Source organism: Thermobia domestica, chromosome 3 (assembly GCF_964235325.1).
Source record: "Thermobia domestica chromosome 3, izTheDome1.hap1.1, whole genome shotgun sequence".
NCBI lineage: Eukaryota > Metazoa > Arthropoda > Insecta > Zygentoma > Lepismatidae > Thermobia > Thermobia domestica.
In genome coordinates this window covers 116,393,911-116,420,516 of record NC_137456.1, presented here as the reverse complement: position 1 = coordinate 116,420,516, position 26,606 = coordinate 116,393,911, and the positions used below count along the sequence as shown (strand labels likewise).

The window sequence follows — 26,606 nt, the reverse complement described above, 5'->3', positions numbered from 1 at the left end:
TTTCCTCTTGCGATTCATTTAAATCACTGTAATCGCATATGATCAAAAAGCCATTCAACCACTTCAGTCAGGTGTAGTTCTCACTAACTATCTTATGAAGACAATTACTACCTTTTCGTCTTTGTAATATGATTTCAGATTATATTAGACACAGCACCATAAGACGTACAGGAAGGAAGATATGAGGAAATGAATATTACATGACTTCTTTTTCTTCAGAAAATCAGATGTAATGTTATATTTTTACCATTGTACTGGCGGTAGTTGTTTCAGATGCCGCCATAGGACATAATAGGTCATGAGATGTGGAAAATTCGTGAACATTTTAACTTTTGCTACTTATCGTGATGGTTAGAACGAATGAAGAAAAAATCTGGTGAAACAGTGTTGAGAGCAATTCCTACACGTCTCAAAGGAAACCAATGAATTGAACGAAGGAATGTTCAACAACGTCTTTGCTTTACAAAATGATAGATATCAATTTATTTTATCTATCAGTGTTCTAGTTTTAATTGTCCATGAGACAATTGAGATCCGATAGTAAATGGTTTTAATTGTTCGTCATTGTTTTGATAATAGTGTAGGCTTTCAAATGATTCATAGCTAGTATCTCAACATGTAAGACTTATATTTGTAGATATACTAGGGAACTTCTATTTTAGGTAGTAATTAGGTGGCAACTTTTATGACGTTCTCTCGTATCTTTCGACTTATATGACCTATGCTTCTGTTATCACAAATACAGTAAGGTAGATACGTATTTGTGCACTTCTAAAGCAGTACAAGGACAGAAAAGGTATAAGCCACCAAAGAAATCGTGCGTGTGTTTGTGTGTGTGTCAGATATGTCTGTAAGGTCCAAAATACAAAATCCGGGACGAAGAAATTTGACGCATCACTTGAAAGACCATTCGATTACAGAGAGAACGAGGTATAAATTATCTTCGTACGGTAAATACAGCAAGACTTGTTGTTACACACTACCCTCTGTAATTTGACTATGACATAGTGGAATCACTTCGAAGACGACATATTCATGGAGCTACAATAATTTTAAACTGCAACATAGGCAATTTCTCAGGTAAAATATGTGTAGTAGCAGGTAGGAATCTTATTGTATGTAACTAAGAGCTATCACATCTAACTAAATAATTATGTAAGGCAAAAAACAGCTTTTATAGTTTACTTTAGCATATATAAAACTTCCTGTTATGTACATCCTCTGCATAATTTGTACGTCTAGAAAGTTTTAATTTCATTCTTATAATACAGTTTATTTATTATTATAATAAATGAGACACAGATCACAAACAACTGTTAGTATTTTGGTTCAATATTACAAAGACATAATAGCGGCCTAATTTATTCGATTTTTGCGCGTTAGAAAAATATAGATACTACACAACATAACAATCTATTGACTTATATTTCTCAATGATGTTTAGTACAATTTTTGTACTGTGTAGTGTTTATATATTATAAGAAACACGCGTCTCCATAAATACTTTCCTTTCACTTTCAGTGTTTCTCCAATTGATGGTCTTTCTGTTGGAAATCTGAACGGTGAAGAAGAGGAATATTGGAAGAAGCATGCTTGTACCGTGTGTTTGAAACGTTTCTGTAGACTGTCTGATTTAAAGAGGCATTTTCTTATCCACACCGGGGAGAAGCCATTTAGATGCAATGCTTGTTATAAGTCGTTTAATCAGAGAAGTAGTTTGAATCGCCACTTGAGAACACATTCATCACAGGAAACGAATTTCTGAATTTCAGTGGTGTACAGTATGTTAAGGATCCTAGGGAAGCATTCATAAAGTCATACCTTGAACGTTCTAATTAAGCCATTCGTTTTTGTACCAGTATTCAACTATGAACATGATCTTTTATTCGTAAAATAGCCGGTACGAAAAATTGATATGATATACTAGTTACTCTGAATAAGCTTTTTCTAGTTTCTATTCCAAACACTAGGATGGGGTGTTTGCGACGCCTGCAACGCTCCATGTAAAGGATGAAAAATGACTAGCAGTGTCGGACTTGATATTGAAAGCACTATCAAAGAGGGGGTAAATAGTTTTCCAAATGCACTCATGGAAGAAAGCATAGAGATAAGAGTGTACCGCGAATTTTACTTTTTTATTTAATAACCAATGTAGTATTTCTGCTTGATTTTCTCATAAAATACAAGGTAATTAAAATCTCCGGCAAAGATTAAACGATTGCATTAAGTTTTTGTGTATTTTCCTTCAGGCTTAAAAAAAAAAATTAAATATTTATGTACGCATCTCTTAATTTCAAACTATTATTTGTGCATCAAAAGAATAACGCTCAAATAAACAAAATCACGTAGCGTAGCTGTGAGTTGACTTCTTTTCACAGGACTCTGTACTTTTTGGCTCTTTGATGCGTTACCTCAACGCGACTCCTGTTAAGTTCGAATAAAATATGAAACTGTCAAAAATAATAAGCTTTTTCGAACTGTGAAATGTATCTGAAAAGTAAAGGTACTTTATTAAAAATTTAACATATGTATATTTAAATAGAAATTTACAAATTCACTTAATATAATTTTGTATATTAGAAAGGCTACATAAGAGTCAATTTGTCAGTTTCAAGTTCAGTGAAGAGTTGCCAATTTCAAAATAGATTTGAATCACTAATCAGAGGTGAAAAATATGTGTATTGACTTGAAATGCAGCTTATATGATTGTTTGAAATGCCGTTTCATATGAATTTCCCCACCTCAAATTGGAATTGTTATGTGCACGTAGATCACAATCATTCATTCTTTTGTTTTGATGCTACGTACAATATATTATCTGTGACACAATCATTATTGTGAACGGAATGAAAATGGAAACCAAGGAATAAATTGTCAGCAACACAATTTGCTGATCATTCTTTATCACCACTACCTCCCAAGTTACAATCATTAACCCTCTACATCTGGAGGTAATTTCTCATAGATTTTGTCACTGTATCAATGGAAATGGGAAGGAGACATGTTTTTTATTTCAAGAGCCTCATTTACTTGCATTCAGCTATTAGAGTCTAACGCAAATGGAAACTTCTTCAAGACGACCAGCAGAAATTTGGGAACTTTTCTTTTTCGTTCTTTATTAGTTGTTAAATCTGTATTAACAAGAAAAATGTTACACAAAGTTGGGAAATAATAGTTCCGCAATATTTCACTTTTTTTTTTTTTTTAATGAAAAACAGAAATATGGTGATGGCATAATGGAAAAATACATCGACAGAGTAAAACAGGGAATGATATGAGGTGATTTAACTTTAAACAAAAAGTGTTGAAAGCTACCGATTAAGCAAACTATCATATGTTAACTTGGCAACCTTGATAAAGTAGTCAAGTCATGGTAAACTTCATACTGTTGGAAGTAAGAAGGAAAACCATTAACAAGCAGAAAATAAAAGTTTGATTTTAAATGCATTAAGTACATTTTCTCAGAAGTATCCCGAATAGACAATTGCTGATATTGTGAAATTAACATCCGAATTCAGTGTTGTTTCTGCAGAAAGAAAAACAGTCAGCGACAAGGTTATTAATGCTAAAATTACTTGATTTACGTAAGTACTATTTTATTTATTAATAGTGCTATAACTTCATATGACTTCCTTTGAGTGGTTATCTTCCATATCTCTGTTCCTTCGTATTCATTTCTAGACTTTATTTTCCCGCCTTAAAAGTCGTCAGGCGGGATACGTGTACGCGTGAGTGGATATTCGGTTCGATGATTAGATTTGTTTATTTTGATTTAATGAACGTTATATAGGCGCTACCAATAAACTTTATAAAAAATAGTATAATATATACTACGTGTGTTTCTTCATTTCCAGTAACATGAGGAGGGGTGACTGTTCCACTTTTAGTGCGAACAAAATTTTATTTATCTATTAGTTTAATTTATTTTCCGAATCCAACTGTAATCTGCGAAGAGATCTTTCAAAGCAGGCTTCGCCACTGCTGTCAATGTTTCTTTTTCTGAATTCATTTGTAGAACATCTGCATCCCAGGGAAATTAAGTGCTGAAGTTGTTTCTCGATACAATATATTAATTGAAATATTTCATAAGTAAGGTTGTATTTAATAAAGTATTTAAAAAAAATATGCATCGGTATAAAACTGTTTTTGACTAGCTTCGTATCCCATACCAGGCATAGAAGTTTTAAGTGGTGGTATACATTTTAGTACCTAGCATACGAAAATAGTTATATTCATAAATTGTTCAGTTACAAATATTATAAATATCGTTGCTTAATTAGGTACTTCGTGAATGTCTTTCTAAAGAAACTTCAAGCAACATTATGTTGGAAATATTAAAATTGTCTGTTTAGGAGAACAAATATGGAATACGAGATTATTCGGAATTAAAAGAACGCTTTCGAATTGGACAGTACCAGTGAGTTTCACAATAAAGAAAATTCGCCTTTTTCATTCCCAATATATCTAGTGTCTTATTCATATCTCCGAAAATGTTTGAGATATCAAATGTGGGATTATGATATTTACGTCTGTTGAATACCACCTAGTGATTGAATTTAATACATATCTAAGCAAGTTTTGATAATACCAAAACTTTTTTTTTTTTACAAAGAAAGAAAAGAAAGTCGAAATTTTCAATCCCTTGTAACTTTTTCCTACTTATTGAAAATATGTCATATCATGATCATAGTATCCTTCATTAAGTTACTTTGGATGTGCTTTACACTGTTCGTCTCATTTGCGTTATTACTGTTATAGAAACCTCTAAAATTTGGATGTTTGCGATAGTGTAGCCGTCTTTAGTTTGTAACACTGGATAATAATAAATAAGGTGTTCTAAATTTTCGTTTAATCTGTAGGTTTGAAATTTGTGATGATCTGACGTAGTGCCGTTTGAAAAAAAATACAAACACTGCTAAACAGAGGGAAATTGTGGAGTATATCAAACGATTTCTTCCTGTCAAATATTTTCATCGAACAAACTTTAAAGTTACTTTTATTTATTTAATTTGAAAGTTCCGAAGGCATTTCAAAGTAAATGGTCCAACCTGTTAATTACTTCCTTATTAAATGGTAGATTCAAGTTTTATATACCCTTGATGCTGAAAAGGGGCGTTAAACTCCATATGCAAATACACAAAATAGATTCAAATCGAATTTACGACTGAAAGAAATAAATGGAGAAGAACTTTGTATATAAAAAATATATATAGTAAAATACAAAAAGAGAAATTCTACAATGTTATTACCGTTTAACAAAAAAAAAAAAAAAAAAAATGCTATCCGAGATGAGACATACATGAGTCAATAGATCTAATTAAACTGGACAAAATTAGATGGACGACTGTAAAACCTCATGCGTAGTTTTCGAGAAAATCCAGAAAAACGAATTTGTAAACCTAAAATTGTGAGTATGAGATTCAGGTACCTATTAAGGTAAAACTGATACCGAAATATACCGTCATCAATCTTTTCATTATGACACTAGCAAGATTACAGTACGTAGCACGGATAATGAAATATAGCTCAAAATTATGGTTAACTCTTAGACTTTAATTCCTGTTTAACTAAAAATAATGTCCAAAGTCGATATATACATCAATCTATAAGTGACATCAACTTGAACAAAATTACATGTACGAGGTTAAATTATTATTATATTCTGTTGGCAATATTAATTGAAAGTTTTTAGTCTGCTAGTTAATATTGTTTGTTTATTTATGTATGTACTAATAATGTAAAAAATATATGGTTTTAACTAGCAGGTCTTATCCATTGTTGTTTGTGTTCTTTTAACGCTGACACTTACACTCCTAACGATGACTCAGATATTCTTAACATTTACGCAGTACTACTTGAAACTTGAGATTTAAAATAAAAAGAAGAAAGAAACAGAAGGACAGAACTACCGGTAGTTAAAAATCAAAATTATATTTTTAGAAAATCGAGTGATGTTTGTAACAAGGTATATATTTTTTCACACCAACTCAAAGAGTGACATATTAGTCGTTAAGTATCTATAGAAGGGATGGTGACGACCTCTCTAATTTATGATTTTACAGCCGAATTGCATTTTATTTTTCTAATTCGAAATCATCTAAATATTGTTTTGTTGTATGACAAAATTTGATAATCATCGGTACGGTATGTATTATTTTAATGGTAGAAATTATTTTAAGTAGAAATACCCAATCCGGCTTTAAAATCGTAAGGTAAAAGTTTCTTCACAATTCCTTCTACGTTTGTGTAAATATAGAAATGCGTCTGTAAAAAGAAAAAGAAAAATTATATGTTTATTTTTCCTATCATTTTCAGCAATGAATGTCTATTTTTAAATTTTATAAATTGTGTAACGTATCTCAGATCTCGAATTTGCTCCCTAGAAAGTGAAATTGTCCGCAGTGGGATGAACACCCCTTGTTTGGAACCATAGTGTTAATTGCATGAGAACCTAAAGAAGTTAAATCATTGCAGTGCTTCCATTAATATCTGAATATTTGTAAAGTAAAATTGATATGAAAAACATTTTATTTTTTGTCCTTCTCTTTAAAGAATATAAAACCATGCACAGATAAATTACGGTATATCTGTTTTCTACGTAAATTTTCACATTTTCAAATTTTTATTGCTTGTGTTCTCACAGAAAGTACAACTTACTGTATCCAGTAAATGTAATCTTAACATTTGAATGTTCAATCTTTTGGTTAGTAAATTTCTTTTATCATTTTAAAAACCATTATATTTTCATGTATTTAATAAAAGTAAATATATAAACAATACATTCTTTCCATATCCCTTATCCCGTACTATTACAGTACTAAAGTATTTTGTTGAAACTGTTTCATTTTTAATATCGTTGTCATAAAGTTCTAATGGGTAAACCCATACACTTATAGTAAGTAAAATTTTGATATAGCGTATCAAAAAATAAATTACATTTGTATCAGTAAAATTTTGCTGGGGGATATTCTTAAGAAAACGTAATAGAAAAAATACATTTCAATAAGTTAAAAATATCAGAATTGAAAACATCTATAATCAAAAATTGAATTAACCTATCAATCAATTAAGTATGAATTGAAATACATATTGAGAATTTTTCACAATAAACTTATTCCCATATGTTGGAAAGAATTTCATTAATTTTACAAAACATACAATAAACATTTTCTTTTCTTTGAAGATTAGGAGTAATAGTCTTATCTTTTATATGATAAAAGAAAACGTTTTATTTCTCTTGAGAAGTACTACTTGAAATGAGAGAAACAAGAAAGGATGTGGATTTTTGTGACTCATTTCAAAGCTGAATTTCTTTTCTCATTCTAATCTATTTTCATCTCCTTCTTGAGATAGATACTTTTTATTACTTTGGTGACCAAAATATTTGACCACCCGTTCTTCGAATCAAATATTCGAATTTGTTTTAACGTTGAAATAAAAACCACAGACCATTCATTGGGGTCTACGAATTTCATGTGATTCCCTCTCAAAGGTAAAAGTGTGATCAAATATTGCCTTTGTTGAGAATTTTCTTGTACAATCCGCGGCAAAAAAACCTGCAATATGAGGATGTAAGTTTATTGTGTAACCACGCCTAACAGCACAGGGAATTAACATAACGTCTAAGTGGAACGAATCACGCCAGGATAAACCTCGGCCTCCTCCCGTGCACACTTATTTTGGAGCAAAAGACTTCGTCATTTCACAATAAACTTATATGCTCATGTTGCAGGTTTTTTTGCCGCGGATTGTACACAATGGATAAATTTCACTTTAGGTTTTAAAATAAGTACAAGATACATTTGCTAGTCAGCAAAATGTGAAATACATTCATCATATAATTTGTATATATAGTAGAAACACGTTTATCCAGCACCGACTAGTCGAGTTCCGGGCTAACCGAGGTACTCTTTTTAACAAATACTAGAGCCAACGCGTCAATTGGTATGAATTAAACAAAAATAAGCAAAAAAAATCAAAGAAATCGAGAAGTTTTCAATATCCGACCTAGGATCACTAGCACAAAGCTGTAGCGCGTATGACTGTCGGGCCGCCCTCACTGTGATACTCAGAAAATCTAGTCATTCATTCTTTAGCACTCTACCACTGAGCCACCATGCTTCCCTCCCCCTCCCCCTACCATACTATTTGAAGATAAGGTTTATATAACAGTTGATAGATCACATTGGTCTGAACAAAATAACATGCCCTAGAATAACTTCTCGTGTGTAGTTTTCGAGAAGAAAGAAAAAAACGAACTTTAGTGACGCTAAAAAAATGTCGTTCGTTGCCAATGATAATAATAATAGTAATAATTGATAGTTTTTATTTTGGTGGTAGAAATTCGTATTTATCTATATACTGTATTTATTTTTTCCTAACAGTGACGTACGTACCCCTTTACTTACATACTATTTGTAATTACTGCTTTTGGAATTCCTAATCGATGTCAAACGCAGCTTCTGGAATATTCCCTTGCATAATTTGCAAATACTAAATTCCTAACGAGGTTTATTTTTACACTTACATTTCAAGCTAAGGTTTTTATTTTTCCTTTCAGATCGTCTTCTGATTTAGTTGAGGAACATCAACAGTCTTTAGACGAAGACTTACATAAGAGGAAACATCAATGTTCCGTATGCTCAAAGCGTTTCCATCGACACAGTGGCTTGATGTATCACATGCTTGTTCATAGTGGAGAGAAACCTTTTATTTGCAAGATATGTTCCCGTTCTTTTAATCATAAAAGCGCTCTTTGTAGACACGTTAAGAGACTGCATCCAAAAGAGAGTATTTTATCTTCTACTTAGATACAAGTGCTATAACATGTTATACAAAATTTCTGTAAAGTACTGCACTGTGGACAGAATTGTCGTTATCAATATGGCTAATCAATATGTTCAATGTTTGTGAAGTAACTGAGTAGAAACTCATTACTCGTAGCTTTAGTGGCTGAAGTGCATTATAACCAACACAATACAGTTAGGAATGTTATGTTAACATTGCGTTGGATAAATCAGCAATTGTGCGCATGTTGAGTTCGTCAAACAGACATGTCTTGTGTTAGATTGAACTAAAAATACAAATTCGTAAAAGCAGACTTTTCACAAATACTCTGGGTAGTCCATTGAATTCTTTATTTCGGGCCTTCCATTTCGACTTCACACGTACAAATGTTTTGCTATGTATTTTGCAACGAAAGCTACTACACTTTTTAAAATATGCATATTATTATTTCATACTTTAATCATCATATTCACATTTCAATCTCAGCCTTTCCTTTACGAACAAAACAGACGACTGCACCCGAAATATAGAATTCAATAATTGATTACTCAAAGGATTTTGAGTTACAATTTCAGATATACTTGTTCATGTTCTGCCACTATGGTATACTTTAGTGTTGTTTCTTCAAACATTTAACTTAAGTTGTAACGATTTTTTCTACTTTAAAGTTAAAAATAAATAAATAAAATAAAATGATATAAAAGTTTATGTTAAATTATTGTTCTATAAATATAAGATTATCATCCACTATGAAACGTTATCGTGTCAAATATGAAATGTCATCATTTCCAGATCTGTGTTAAGTGATGAATATTTAAGCTTTGTAAAATATTCATAACGTAAGCCAAATGACGACAATTATGATTTTAGCTTTATTTTCTCTACCAACATTGTTATCATTATCAGTAACGATCAACCTTTTTCTGGGCTTTAATTAATAATATCAAATGAAAATTCTATCATTTTTCGCCAAATAAACAGCAGTTATATAACACATCAAATAGCCAGTGGCGGCTCTTGAGGGAAGCGTCATCGGTAAAAATTAAGGTTTTATCGGTACATGCTAAGAGAAGAAAATTTAAAATATGTATTAAATCTTCTACAAAAATTATTACATATTTTAACGGTTCATCCCTTAGATAGTAGCGATAAAATTTTATTTTTTACCGACAATTCTTCGTACAAGAATTATTACATATTTTAAGGGTTCTTCCCTTAGCTAGTAGCGATAAAATTTTAATTTTTACCGACGAGACATCGCTCAAGAACCGTCACTGCAAATAGCACTATTAATTTTTCGCAAAATCATTTACTCATGACATTCATTACTGAGTCAACGTGAAGTTATCAGCATAGAGACTGAATATATTTTTTGCTTTAGTAGCACGTTTTAACAGAAAGAACGAAGTTACTTTAGCTACGTTTATTTCTTTCCTTGCTGATGCGCATATAAGAAGAGACACCATTCACTGTGTATTGTTAGTTACTTACTGTGACACATGAGCTCCATTTTAATATATAATAAAACTTGAATTATATATAAAAGTTACTATGTCCATTTAATTTGCTATTGCTTTCGCTGTTGTTAACATATCGTTTACGTTTATTAAATATTATCAGTTTTCCAATCCACTGCTGACCACCTTTCCAACTCTTTTACACAACCACATATTTTAGTCAATTCTTTTCAGCATTACTTTGCAAACTAGTTCAATTTTGTCACATCACTTCGTTCAATGAGGATGTTTTCTACATTACTTCTTGTCTCTTGGTAAATGAAAAAATGAAATCTGAGTTACGTCCCACGGTTATGCCGATTAGGCTAAAGGAGACAGTGATGATGAGTAATGAATGAAATTGTGAAATGAAGAAACTGGGAGGAAACGGGAGAATCCCGAGAAAACTCACGCACACAGTGTTTGTCCACCACAAAGTTCACTTGGCGGGGGCTGGGATCGAACCCGGGACCCCAAGCACCAAAGGTAAACGCTCTACCACTGAGCCACCGCGGCTACAGGTGGAGCTACAGGTGGAGTCACTGTGGTACATAGTCGCTTTCTACTCCCTTCCCTGGGTGAACGAAGTGATCAATTAATTATGTTCTTGATGATCGTTGACCCCAATGTAGTGTCCATTTTTCCTGCATTGATTTTGAATCTCGTGTAAAACTTAGCGTGGGTAGTGCTACGACATAGCATTCCCAAAACCGGTTCACCTTGTGAGCCATAATGCACACACCACACACGCGCGAACTTGGCACGATACTAGAGGTTTTTGGTTTTCTCATGCTGTTTAAATCATTCGGATCGGTCGATTCTGTTAGCAGGGATGAAGGTTTAAAATCAGACACACATAGACGAATCGACCATTGTATATAAGTTTGTCTCGTATGTCTACAGTAACATAAACTGTAAGGCCAGCCTTTGATACAGAATTCATGTTTATAACAGCTAAAACGTAGCTTTTTGAACTTTTTTCAGTTCTCTTTCACTCCAGAAGTTTGTAACAATCACGAAAATTGTGTATTACGGTGTTCCATATGAAATAACAGTTTTAACACATTGATTTTATTTATCATAAATACATATTGTTTTTAAATACTTATCCAAAGTATGCTCCATCTCTATCAATACACCCCACTGATTTTAAAGTTTATTTTTATTTTATTTATTTATTTATTTGACAGTTTCAAAGAACACATTAATCTTAGTCAACAAATTATCAAATTATTTAAAGGCTGGTATCTTCTTGATTAACAAAGTTTATTCACTAAAAAGCATCCAAATGTTAAAGAAGTGGTGGTCAGTAGAAGACAAGGCTCGTAAGTAATGTGGTTAAAGCAGAATGCAACTCTTTCAGTTTCTGTAGAGTCACGCGAAACATGGTGATGCATTGTCGTGGAGAAGAACTACACCTTTTCTGTTCACCGAAGTTGGCTTTGACGGCAACAGTTTCTTATGCACAATATCAATTTGTTAACCGTAATACTGAGTATTAATGGTTTCACCTACTCTTACAAAGCTGTAATGGATAACTCTCCTTTGATTCCGCTATTACCATAGAGTATCCACTTTTCATCACATGTAATTACAAGAGCCAGATGTAATTACACATGTAATGTAATTACAAGTACGCAATGATGGTCTCACCAAACCTGCCACCCAAGAGGGCAAATTAATCGTAATAGTTGTGTGGATCATAGTTTGTCTTGTTATGTTATACTGAGACGACATCAGTAAACGCATATTGTGCAATTAAAGCAAATTCAAGTTTTGGCTGTGAGAGGCCGAGTAGACGTTTCGCAGACTTGTCGCTCGCTTGGGTAGCGACGAGTCAATAGTCCATCGATGATGTGCACAACTCAAGGCAGAGGGTTCCAATAGCAGACCTGCTTCCGTGACACACCGGAGTACGCCTGGATCGGTCGGGCCACTCCCACTGATAGGACAGCGGTTGACAATTTATTCAGTGACCATCCTCCGATGTAGAGAAGTGTACCTTCCCGCATTCATCTCCCACGAGTACTCCTGACACCTGCTCACTGCCGAGAACGTCTTCGCTGTTTCGGGAGAGACTGTAGTAGCGAAGCAAATGTAGAGTGTCACGGTGATTTTGAAGTTTTGTTGGCGTCTACTATTAATCCAATGTTCTTCGGATTGCTGCCAGAGTGAATGTTGCTGTGCTGAGCTTTCGTTGTCACACAGCGGTAACATCTTCAGAGCTATAGCAGAGCGATAACATCTTCAGAGCTATAGCAAAGCGATAACATCTTCAGAGCTCTGAAGATGTTACCGCTGTATGGTAACCAAAGCTCAACACAACAACATTCACTCTAGCAGCAATCCCGAGAACATTGTATTAAATGTAGAGTGTGATGTGTGATACTCAGCGGAGTCTTGAACACAGTGATAGCCATGTGCTTTCTCCAAGGCACGAAGGTACGCAGGAAAACTCAGTGTATGTTCGCAATTGCCATACAGAGCATACACCTTGTATTCTAATGTGATGGTAATAAACTAAACATGCCGCTCGCCTCTGGTCTTCATTCAGGAGTCTTCAGTCCTGTACTTCGAACTTATGTGAACATTTTGCGGAACTCCAGCTTCCAGTGTTCCGTATCGTTAGGATAACCAAGCGTGTTCTACTAGGTATAGCCTTTTGCTTTGACCTGACGGCTCTCTAGATGTAAACTTTGTCGATCACGTGTGGGGCATGGTTGGATGGCGCTTGACATGAGCCGGGCTTTTGCAACTACTATCGAACAAGCTATACAAGATCTATAGCTAATATGGAATATGATATCCTAGATAGGCATTTAGCATCCGTACGACCAGCTACATTCCCAAATAACTACTTGTGTCGCCAATTATGGTGGTTACACATAATATTAAGGTATGCACTGTATGTTTTGAACAACCTGTATACAATGTTCGAGATGTCCTACGAGCACCAAGTTAGGATCAATACAACCTATCATCATCATCTTGAGTATCTACTTTAGGCAAAATTCGTGAATTCCTACTAAGTGGTCTTAAATGCTTTGTTTAAAAGATAAAGAGTGTACAAAATGAAAATGTTCTTCATAGGTGATTGTTGAAACAGATATAATAATATGCAATTTATTTTACTTCCAGCTAATTAATTTTTAATTTCTTTAAATCCATTAGCGAAACAGTACACTTCTCTCATGAGTCTTCAGTGAGTTAAGCAAACTTACAGTTACACTTCATACCATACTTCATTTTAAAATATTATTTCTAAAATAATAAACTGAAGCAACGCGCAAAAAGATTCACGACGAAATGAGTTATTATTATTAGTGAACATTATTCCTGCATTATTTACAGCTTTTTATACCTATGCAGCAAATGAAGAAATATTAATTACATCATATAATAAATATATATTATAAGAGGGATAATAATAAATTCATCGTAACGATTGAAAAAGTATCAAAATTCCAGTCTTCTGCAATTTGACAAAACAGGTTTAAAGACTATTCAAACGTTACATATTCTGTTATAGTGTGAAGAATAGATTATTTTTATTATTTCTTGAGACCAATGTTGAAAACGTATGCTTTGAGTTACAGCCAAGCACTTGGCACAATTGATTGTATGTAACAACAAAATTACAAGAAGTTTAACAGTGCAAGTTATTGCGTGTTGATTACATACTGCACTACGAAATTAGCTATTCAGTGGAGTATTTGTATTCTTTAAGTCACTTGCAATTATATCTGAACCACACAATTGCAAGTAACGAAAAGAATGCAAATGTGAATAATATAGGGTGACCCCTGCATTGATCAAGTATAACATTCTAGTTTATAAGTTTTATTTGTTTTATTCGCTGTTTCGAGCTTGAGGTGTAAGTAAAAAGGCATTAAGAACGAACAGTAGAGAAACTAAGTCTACCTGATGGAGAACAATAAAAAATTATATAAAAAGCAATGAGTTGAACAGCATGGGACTGCATACCTATTTTTGGACCACCCTGTATTTGGAACAATAAAAATTTATGTGAAAATAAGTTAATTGAGCTTAATTTACAAAATTGACTTTTAAAAAGGAGTGTTGTTACTTCAGCGCGGTAGCTCAGTGGTAGAGCGTTCACCTCCGGTGCTTGGGGTCCCTGGTTCGATCCCAGCTCGCGCCGTGTGGACAGTGGTGGACAAACACCGTGCTCGTGGGTTTTCTTGGGGTTCTCCCTTTTCCTCCCACTGTCTTCATTCCACCATTTCATTCATTTCTCATCATCACCGTCTCCTTTAGCCTAACCGTCATAAACGTGGGACGTAAAACTAAAAGATTTCATCTCATTTTCATTTTCTAATCCATCCTTATCTTTGAATATTAGTAAACATGTTTTTGAAGCCAGCTTTTCAAGAAGCTGTTGCGCCAATTTTTCACTTGAACATCAAACTCAGTTGATCTTGTAGTAAGTTACTTTTACTTTGCTCCTTCAAAATTCTCCCTCATCATTCACCCTCCCTTCCCTCTTTAATTCAATATAAAAGGACAACTAAGAATTTTATTTTCTTTCAGATCCTCTTCTAATTTAACTGAAGAATATCAACAGATGTCAACTTCTCTACACAAAGATTTACATCAAAGAAGACATGAATGTCCCGTGTGCTCAAAGCGTTTTCATCGACGCGCCGGCTTGCAGTACCACATGTTTATCCATACTGGAGAGAAGCCTTTTACCTGTAAAGTATGTTCCCGCTCCTTTAATCAGAAAAGCGCTTTAAACTCACACTTCAAGCGAATACATTCGGACTACTTACTTCGACTCTCTGCCAGTTAGATAGAAGTAATATATTTTATTGGCTGTTTTAAATACATTAAAGGTATGAAAAACATTACTAATCTAAAAGTACTTTTTTACTCTAAATATGTATTTAGTATTTGAGCTGAGCAAATACGTTCAATAGATAATGGGTTGCATTAAGCTATGAAGTAGATGGTAAATTAGATTTAAACTTTAAGAAAATAATTTATGTTGAGGATCCATTATATTACATATGCTTAAAAGTTTTTCTCTGATTGAATCCACTGAATATTCTTTCGCTATGAGCACAAGATTCAAGTTTGAAGGCTTCACTTTCCAGCTTTCAGGTTTCTCGTATAAGCGCAGACCAGTTGAACTTTTGATTAAACGTTATATTTCACATATAATTATTACCGATTAATATTTCAAGTTCAATTTGTTGATCTTAAATGTGTGAGGCGGTTTGCGTTTGTTTAAACAGAAATTGGATACTTGGTACAAAACCTCATACTTTGAATCAAATCAGTAGTTATACATAACTTGTAGTTATACATAAGATTCCATGATTGGATTGACAATCGAAACAAAAGAAGAAAAACGGTAGTAACCAAAAATATCCACAACTCCGGATAGATTAGAGATAATATCTTAAAACTGAAGTATGTTATAACCATATATTGAAAGTTTCGATTATCGCTTCCTACAATTAAACGACCTTTTCTCTAATAGTTTGATCTAGATACAAATCCGCTGCTGTTCTTGAAAAATCGTGCCCTTATAGTTCTTTTTTTCTTAATTTTAAAAACTTTTTATCACAACAAAATATAAAATTCTGGTCTGTTGATATTGAGTCAGAATTTTTTTCTGGATCATTTGTTAGGATAGAGCGCTAACCTCTGGTGCGTGGAGTCCCTAGTTTGATCCCTGTCTAAGTAAGTTTAGGTCGACAACATTGTATCCGAGGGTATTCTCGTTTCCTCACACATTCTCATTCCACCTCCATTATCATTCACTTACCATAATCATCCGTCTCCCTTAGTCTAAAGGGAATAAACTCGGGACGTTAAATGGGAAGATTTCATATTTTGCCTCTGCCTACACTATTCCTGTTGATTCTTCCTTCATTATCAGTGCCTTCTGTATGAAAAAAAAAAAAAAAAAACTTTAAAAATATAAGTTTCTTAGGTCCAAGATTTTCATGTACACTCTTGTCTCCAGTCTAAATAGCCCAATATGCATATGGAATCAATATATGTATATAGGATGGACCATTTATCTTGTTTGATGTCACACTATATTTACGATAAAGCCCAAACAATGTCCGCCTTTATAGTAAATAAAACACGCTAAAATTTCGTGCGATGCAAATATCAACGGGGGAACATTGTTTGACATATTCTACAGTGTTACCAGATTAACAGTGTTTTCAACCCAGCATCAAATACTCACAATTACTCTTCATTTTCGAAAGGTTTGAGAAGTATTTCTCAGAATTGTAGTGCTCCGATTTTTTGCAAATTCATGTTAATAATTTTCATTATTTATTATATATATTTACATATATGTCGTATTTAAAAGTTTAATTTCACGGAGCTGACATTCCCATTATTCTTCCCAATCAATGAAAAAAGTTAAGCTATATACTTACTTCCAATATTTCAGAAACAACAGGAAGTCCACTGGGCTATATTTGTTTTTTATCCTTTATGTCACCGTCGTTATACCAAGATCTCAATCTGATCATTTGAAGTCTGGATGTTCGTTCATTTCAAAAGAATGCTTTAAAATATGTGTTACAGCTACTTTTTTTTTTTTCATAAATAGGAATTGCGTCTAGCCCACAAGACTTTTTTTTTTATTTTTATTGTATTTTCATTTAAAATAAAATAAAATTCATTAGCTAGTGTAAGCTGTAAACGAGGGTTATTTTTACTTTCAAACAGCAGATCTTGTGGGGAAAAAGTCGAATTTTAAAGTTCAACGAAATTACACGATTTGTGATTCTTACATGCCGAAAAAAATAGTTTCTGGATCGTCTGTATGGATGTGAAAATAATTCGTTTCAGTTTGAAAAATTCAGAACAGGGAGTTTACTAGTGGCGGTGAGATTTTCAGAGCCACTTTCTCAAAAACGGCTCGGTGGTTTCATTCATTTGTCATAAATAAATAGATCATTGAGAATTTCGGTTTTCAGTTTTCCCAGTGTAGAAAATTATTTCTTCTTACCGAAATCAAGACTTATTGGTATAATTTGTGTGTGAAGGTTACTCGTACAGAAAAGTTCCCGAAGTGGAATTTTAATTCTAGATTTCGGTCACGACTCATTGCAACTTCTTGAAAACTTTTAGCTTGATTCCTGATAGAAGACTTAACTCTATTAGTTTGTATAGCCGCATTTAATATTATTGTTATTAGAAAATTAAAAGTATTACTACATATATTTAAAAAAATCGGTAAGATTAAAATAATTTGTTCTGTGGTGCCACTGAAAAGCTGATTAAGTCGAGATTTGTTCAAAATGAGTTATGGAAATCATAAAGCCCGTTTCTGTATACATATTTTATTCAGGATCTTTTTTTTTTTTTTTTCATCTTTTTATTTTTAAAATACAGGATATAATAATATGAAGTTTCTTTTGCTTCTGCAATAAATTGACACGACAAAGTTAATGTACTTTGTGCAAAATATGCATTACTTTCCTTGAAATAGTTAATTCATCTGTATTTCAGATCTTATTCTGCTGTACCCGAAACACCTAAAACAATAAGTGGTGAAAAAACTAGAAAGCGATAGGTTGTTCGCTGTGTGAAAAAGATTTTGCTACGCCGTATGCTGTAAATATTCATATGTTTATTCATACAGGAGAAAACCCATTTATCTATCCAATTTGTTTCAAACGTTTGTATCAGAAGAGGCATGTTGCAGACATGCATTGAGCATATGCTACAGAAGAACAATCACTAATCTCATATATCAGTTAATGTATTCGTCGTTCCTCAGGGTCCTTTAAGATTATGCGAATTCTTTGCAGCGAATATTCGTAGAATTCTATTCACTGTGAGGCTGTTAGAAATAAACTGAGATGTAAATTGAATCAGTGGCATACACAAGGGAAGGTTACGGGGTTTTTAACTCTCCTTAGGCAAGACCTTATGAAAAAAAATTATCATTTATTATATAAAATGTACCAGGGCAGTCAAAAAGTTTCCGGAATTTTGTAGCAGCTGTTTATTCCCACAATATAAGTACACATTTGCTTAACCGCCCTCAAAGTAGGCATCTATGGAACACACACATTTACTCCACTGCTCCTGCCATTGTTGGAAACAGACGAAAATCCTCTTTTGGTATCATCTAAAGTTCAGCCGTTACGTTGGTTTTGATCGTCTTCTACAGTGGCGAAGCAGGTACCTTTGCGGCCATTTTCCCTTAAATCATTATCACCGTACCCGTAAACTGTTTTAAGGCTATCAAAGCTTTTGAAGCAGATTTCCCCAATTTGCACATTAACTTCATGTTTGTGCATTGTTTGAACTGCGACATTATACTAACTAATCGCCACACACTCCTCCGTTCAGGTACACTACTCGTACATTGCCTGTTATCACCGTTCACGCTTGTTAGATTCATAATTAGGGAACCTAAGGACTGTACTGTACAAGGTGCATCTTGATTGCAACATAAATGCCAAAACCACAACATCATTCCGGGAACTTTTTGACTGCCCCGGTATATACACAAAAATCACGGGTGCCCTGAAAGAATATGGGATTTGAACCCCTGGACGAAATGCTGCGAACGCCGCTAATTTGAATTAATATAATAAGTCATATAAAGGAATAATAAATGATAAATACATAGTGTTTGCATTATATTTCTATTATATATTTTTTTCATTTATTACGTAATTTTACAAAATAAATTATTTAAAAATAGCTATGCATTTGTTGTTATTCACGGAGGCGCAGGAATGTGCATTTTAGGGAGAGAGTACAAGAAAGTGTAGTACGAAATGAACTGTATAATAATCGACAGTAAACTGGATCTGATACTTGCTGCATGCCACCGCACTTCCTTTTCAACATAGTTCTTTGTGTTGGATTGCAGGTTACAAAATAAATTTTGTGAACAGTCAACATCATACTTATAAAGACGAAGACACGAATACAAGAATTTATTACTGAGGACATATAATGTAATTTATTTTATCACCATTGCGGATTAGTTGCTCCATATCGAGACTGTCAGATGACCAAGATATGGGTGCAACATATATACAGGTGATACAATCTCATTGTCGTATTGCAATTATAAAGTTCTATTCTTCTTAACTTTTAAATTTTCACTTCTACCTTCTCCCAAACTAACTTTTCTGCGATTCGGTACAACACTATTCGATAACTAGAGCAAATCTTTTTAAGTACTCCATTCTTTTTAAATGGGCTAAACATTATTTTTGAGTGTAGTCAAAATGGCAAAAAGTTACTGTATAATTATTCTTTGTCACTAGTGTTTTATTCTATTCCAAATACTGAAAATGTGACTCATAATAAGTAAAGTAAGTTTACTTTATATTTAAAAGATTAATAGGAGAACGTTTGACTGTAATGGGAATGGTGAAGGCCTATTAAAAAATAAATAAATAAATAAATAAATAAATAAACATAACCATAAATGATAGTATTCCGTTGTCACGAGTCAGGATAAATTAACTAAGTCTTGAAAGTACAGAGAATATCAGGGAAAGAATAGAACTTCAGTGTGAATCCTGTAAAAGTATCACGAAATATATTCAAAATAGTATCTGTAAGATTAAAATAATGTAATATTTTCCATTGTACAAGCTTTGCTTTTAACAGACTTAAATCTGCTTTATACCACTCGCTGAGTACAACAATACGTTTATTGTAAAAAGAAAAAAAAATAACGTGTAACAGTTTTGCCAACTACCCACTTTAGTTTCATCAGACTCGTGAAATGTCGGATGAATCTAAAGTGGATAATTGGCGAAACTGTTACACATCAATATTTGTTTTACTAAAAAAAATATATAGGCCTATATATATATAATAAACGTATTGTTTTGCTCAGCGAGTACTTTAAACCAGGTCTAAAATAATGTATTCCGTGGTGCCACCGAAAAGCTGGTCAAGTCGAGAGTTGCTAAAAGTGACATATGAACAATAAAAGACATATTTTGGTACGTATTTTTTCATGATTTTTTATTCAAAATTAGGTTTCCAGTAATAAATAACTGAGATACAGAAATTCTAAATTATATAACTATACAGAACATAATAAGTGAAGTTCGTTTTACTTCTATAAAATTAAGATTTTCGAGTTAACTCTCCTTTTCCTTGGCGCCACAGAGTTAATGAACTTTGTGCAAATTTTGCATTACTTTCCCTAAAGTAGTTACTTTATCTCTCTTTCAGATCTTATTCTGCTGCATCAGGAACGCTTAATACAATAAGCAGTGAAAAACGTAAAAAGCGACATATGTGTTCACTGTGTGGAAAAGGTTTTGAAACGCCATATGCTTTAAATATCCATATGTTTATTCATACAGGAGAAAAGCCATTTGTCTGCCCAGTTTGTTCCAAACGTTTCAATCAGAAGAGTGCACTTTGTAGACATATTAAAGGACAGCATTAAGAATTCACTTCAAAGAGACTATATTCTGGCATAGCAGTTAAGTGTGTATTCGTTGTTCCTTAGAGCCCTTTCAGATTACGCGAATTTTAACCCAATTTGAATTTGTAGAATCGTATTCACTGTGAGGTTTTTACAAAGAGTCTATTGAATATGTTTTTATTTGAATAATATGATAAACCATGTAAAGGAAGAGTATAATAATCAATACATGATGTTGTGTTATATTTGTTTCATATTACAATATATTACAAAATAAATGATTTTTTAAACATTTAAAGAATTGTATATTTAAAGAAACAAAGCTGTGCATTTTTGTTATTCACGGAGGTTTTGAAGAAAAGGTGCAAGTGTAGTAGGAAATGAAGTGTATAATCGCCGATGGATATACGGTTTGACGGTTGCTGCATGCCGGCACACTGACTTTGTGAACTATAATCAACATCATGAGCTATTTGCAAACAGTAAGAGCTAAACACATGCATTTATTACTGATAATAGATTTATCCGTATATGATATTTTGGTAATCATTAACAAAAAACACTATGGATATATTGACAATTATTGTAGATTAGTTGCTCCACATGGAGACTGTCAGATGACCAGGATATGCGTGCAACATATACAGGGTGATCCAGTGAAACCTCCCACATTTTAAAGGATAAAACAAAAAGTATTGCAGATAGAAACATGTTTATCAGAAAATATAAAATTATATTGATAACTTGTAATTGGTTTGTTCTGATTTGAGTTACTCTGTTCTCTTGAGTACTGAAATGACACAACAGATGATAATAGTTATTGTCAATAATATCCCATAAAAACTTAAACACTTCTTTATCTGCTGCAGCGCTGTCAGTGGAATGGCGAGAGAAATGGTCCTCCCTTCCGCTCAACCACTCTCCTGCTGCTTTCAGTCGTCATTATAGTTTGATCTGGAGCTCACCGTGCGTATGCAGTCAAAATGTTTTTCAAAAGCAGCAGTTTTGTGATTACTTTGCAAAGAGCTTCTCGCTTAAAGTTTGATTTTCCATGTAAGACTAACTTGCAATGGATCGAGAATTTCCGAACAACGGGCTGAGCGTTGAGAAGAAAAATCTATCCGACCTAAAATGCTCTTATGTCTGAGAATATTGAGCAATTACAAACTGTAGCCTGCATGAACAGTCTTCAAATGGTATTGTCAATTGTTTCATTTCAAATCAGAACAAAGCTATTACAAACTGTTCTCAATACTCTTTTATATTTTTGAATAAATATATTTTTAGATCCAATTATTTTTGTTTTATTAGCTTTTAAAATATGGGAGGTCATATTGGGTCACCCTGTAGAAATTATACAGTCTGATCATCGTACTGCGAATATGAGATTTTACTCTTCTTAGCTTTTAAATTTTTACTTGTACTTCATCCCAGGCTAACTTTTCCGCGATTCGGTAATGGCAAATTAGACATTGACCTAAGATTCGACATAAAGTAGTAACATAATACTCTTTAAATTGCTAATAATGGGAAAGAAGATTCAGTAGCCACCATTTGATTTATGAATTATTATTATTATTATTTGCAGATGGAAACAATATTATCTGATTTTTAATAAACCACTATTGTCCAGGGAAGTTCAAAATCCAGCTATATTATACAACTTTTAGTTGCAACGAATACGCTAAGTTTTCAAATCTCTTCTCGTGATCTAATGCTAATATCCATAGATGAGTGGTCTATGGCGTTTGCTGCAGATTACAAGACAGAGTTGATTCTGGGTTCAAGTGCCACAGAGAAGCATGTGCATTTTTTTTTAACTGGTCTGGGTGTTCCTGTGTTATGTTTCTGTCGTTTGCATAATATGAATAAGTAGAACAAAGGTGAGTAAAGTTAATGTATTAAGAGAAAATATGAGAAAATAATGTTTCAAAATAAAAAGAAACCCGATTATAATTGGTCGTTTAGTTTTTGCGAAAATAAAAACGAAAGTGGCTAATGCGTATATCGTCAGTGAGGTTCTGAGTTCAATTTCCAGTGGTTGGATTGGAGTTTATCATCCCTTTCAGAAGCAAGGCTATAGACGTGGATCTGCAGCTTACGGTGTGACCCGAACTACATGAGCTTTCTCCAGGAATCGAACCATGTCTTCCGCTAACCATATAGCGACGATAAGGGTCAGTTCCTGGTGAGCGAGCACCAAACACACCATACTGCTTTAGATCCCTCCTTAAACAGTGGGCCTCCTTCTATATAACCTCTCTGCTCATTGCTAGAGTTAAACATAAATCAATCAACAAGTCTGAAGGAAAAATAAAGGTAGGCCCGTGGTGACTTAATGATAGTGTTCACCTCTCGTGCGTAGGGTCCCTGGTTCGATCTCAGCTCGCGCCAAGTTGTCTTTGTAGTGGACGAACTCCGTCTGCGTAGGTTTTCTCGGGGTTCTCCCGTTTCCTCCCACTTTCATTTAATTCATTTCTCATCATCGTTGTCCCATTTAGCCTACATGGCATAACCATGGAACGTAAAACTGAAAGAAACAAATAAGGGTTAAAAATTTCAACACACATTATATGCTTCTAGGGAACTCCCTCGTGGTTATACAGTTAATGTATGCGTCTTTGGCGTGGGAGGCCAGGCTTTGATTCCTGGTGTGAGTATATCTGGTTTGAATCCCATGTTAGTCTGAAGAACCATGTTCATATAGTCTCACTGCTGCAAGAGCCACTAAATTCTCAACAAACCGACCATTGTCTACTTCTAAATCGTTAACCCAAGCGTCGAAACTTTGTATTAAAACAAAGGAGTTGCGGCTTCAGAGAATGAGTACAAGCAAATTAAGTCTCAAGGACTCTGAGATAGACTATTGTGATTTGTCATTTTTGGTATTTGCTTACTAATAAAATTCCAGACATAACTGAAAGAGGCTATTTAATTGGAACACAATATCTTGGGAAAAAAACTTCAGTGGTTAGTTTAATAGTAAGTTTCATCGCCTATGACGGTGTTCCACAACCTTTTCTATTCGCGGCACAGCATGAATTTTTCAAGACTAAATGCTATTCCCCACTAAAAAGTAGTGTGACACTATTAATATAAATGTGTATTGTAATTAATCTATTATTATTATTATTATTATTATTATTATTATTATTATTATTATTATTATTATTATTATTATTATTATTATTAAGCAGAAGTGGAATCTTGCATTTATTAATAATTTATTAAATGAAATAAAACGTATTGTAGCAAATAAAGACAATAGATTTAAGCTCCATATATGAAGTTATTCTATGTAGAAAATACACTTTTTAAATACTATTAAAGTGAATAATTTTACTCGTGTTTTTAATATGATACTTGTGCCTACTTAACTGCACACAGGCGACCGTAGAGGAATCGTTGACAATGCAAGTCTTTTTTTTTTTTTTTTTTTCATTGGCGGATTTGAGCCTTTCCCTCTTTGCCGTTTTAATTTGAGTCAACGTCGAGTACAGGGGCGGATCCAGGACGGACTTCTGAGGGGCCGTAGGTTGTAATACTGTACTTAGAGCTACTTTTAAGAGCTCCAAACTCTGGAATGGGTTTTATTTATGTATAAAATAAGAAAGTTTCCTCTTCTGGGGGGCTATCGTCCCCCTGGATCCGCCCCTGCTCGAGTAGCCGAGTTCACACAAATATGTACTGGTAATTGAAAATTGCAATAACACATTAACTACCAAGTCGGAGGTACCCGGGTATTCACCCCTTATTATCAACCAAAATGTATGTAAAGGAACTTCGAGAAGTTCTATCGGGGAACGGACAGGCCAATCCATTTACCGAATATCCTCTCGTTCCAAGAGCTTCGCTACCCGCACTGTTCAATCTGGTCGCGCATTATCATCCATAAAAATGAAGTCGAGTCCGACTGCATCTCTGAAAAGACGCACGTGGGTAAGGAGTACAGTGTTACAATAACATTGACCAGTGAGTGTAACGCATCCAAAAATTTGGAGGTCAGTGTGACCATGCAACATTATGCCTTCCCACACAAGAACGCTTGAACCAGCAAAACGATCACGTTTGACAGTGTTCTTGGGTTCATCGCGTGTTCTGTCTCTCCCCAGATGAACGTACGTACATAATTACTATTCAGACTGACTCTGCTCTTATGTAAGAAGAGAACCAACCACATTCCTCCTTGGCCTAGTTCTGAGTCCTTGGTGCCGCCGATGCGGGTGTCAACGGAGCACAACGTGATGTCCGTCGGGCAGATACCACACCCATGCAGTCGACGTCCTACTGTAAAGTGTGAGATTGGGCACTTGCAGTCCTGTTAAATGTGTTTGCTATTGCACCCACTGTTTGACATCTACTTGAGTGTGGTCGACCCCACCTCTGCTTTCCACAGCATTGCCTGCCGTTCGAAATGCTCTGCATCCACGCGAAACAACAACGCTGTGTGTAATACCAAACTCCTGGATGGTAGTCGTCACACTTCGTCCTTAATTCAGTTTCCCAATGATTCTTCCCTGTGTGAAGTTATCCACATGTTGTGTCTGGGCCATGTTATTGTGAGTAACATTACCACAATGAAACTCAACAGGTCTCTGACTTTCACTGTCTCGTCCCTTTCATTCAACTGCTTCGTGTTGGGAAGCAGACCCGTTCGGCGCTACGGTGATGCTGACCGTACAATGTCTTGCTTCATTTGTACGTATAGAAGACCTTCTCGGGTTACATGCTGCCAGTCTTTCATTCGTTTCCATCGACTACACAATGTTTTGTCTTACTTTATCTACCTTGTCCTTAAGCTTTGCATACCAGTGTATAAAAATTGCCACCCCTTCGCCCCTGCCCTTCCTCGTGGAATTTCCAAAAGTCCTTCCTTAGTGGTACGTTACGTCACAGGTCCTATGTAGGCCTACTGTCAAAATTTCAAGTGATAGTGTCGCAAGATATAACTGAAAAGAGTAAAGTGGAAGAGAATGAGATAAAGGAATGGATTGATTAAGACTATAGGGGAAAATGGAAAAGTAATGAAAAAATAATTATAAAATGGAAAGAGAATAAATAAAGCAAGAAAGTGCATAAACTGTAACTGATCAAATAATTTAAAGTAGATGTAAAAATTTAAAAAAAATGACTAGTATAAACAAAAAGCAAAAATTATGCAAGGAGTTTAAGGAAAAATGATAATGCGAAAGAAGTGATTGTAGTAATGTGAGGTTGTAAATTATTAAGACCAGGAGTAGTTCACTAGCATTGATAAGATTATAATGTCATATCCCACTTTTTTTTTAGATTCTATATCAAATAGTACTTTTTACAATTACACAGATTGATGCGGTATATATATCACCGACGATTAATGATAGTCTGAGCCGTATCTAAGGGGAAGGCGAGTGGGGCGGTTGCCCCGGGCGCTGGTATCAAGGGGGCGCCGAAGAAAGAAAGAAAGAAGAAGAAAGAAAGAAAAGTTGTCGGGAAAGATTAAACGACGCGGCGCCCCGTAAAAGAATTGGCGCTTTACTAAGTCAATATTGTTGTTAGTTTGCAAAGAAATACATTTGTTAAAAATTTTCTTGCTCGCTCCGCTCGCAACCCGAAATTTTTAATAAGAGTCACAGGTTTTTACTTATTACTTAAAGAATGTTATTATATATGATTTGTTAATGACGATGTGATATACAAGATGTCGAGTAACGACTTATAGTGTAAGTAGGAGCGTTTTCAAAATCGGAAACGGTCAAAGTCTGAAATACGCATTCAGCGTTATAATGGTGATGCGTTAGCTTAGTTAATCATGTTTTTCTACCCAATCGGATTAATCACGATGATAAGAATGCAGGTATGAAAATGAGAGGAGACAAGAGACACACGCAAACTGCTGTTTGCGCGGGAATATTAAAAATGAAGGTAAACAA

General features: G+C 34.2%; 1 protein-coding gene across 6 annotated transcripts in view; it reads left to right on the top strand.

The window, feature by feature from the left end:
* Positions 1 to 26,606, top strand: part of LOC145680677 (uncharacterized) — a 246,213-nt gene that overhangs the window by 194,978 nt on the left and 24,629 nt on the right. The window contains exons 4-5 of one of the 6 annotated variants that reach the window (XM_081751552.1): positions 14,835 to 15,139; positions 20,496 to 20,631. The exons of 2 other annotated variants lie outside the window; for them this stretch is intronic. In XM_081751552.1, coding sequence (XP_081607678.1) covers positions 14,835 to 15,096 — 262 coding nt within the window. In that variant the 3' untranslated portion in view covers positions 15,097 to 15,139; positions 20,496 to 20,631. Of the gene's footprint in view, positions 1 to 1,521; positions 2,337 to 8,560; positions 9,368 to 14,834; positions 15,140 to 20,495; positions 20,896 to 26,606 lie in introns of those variants that run through there. 3 more of the 6 variants (XM_081751561.1, XM_081751554.1, XM_081751556.1) reach the window with 3 other exon arrangements.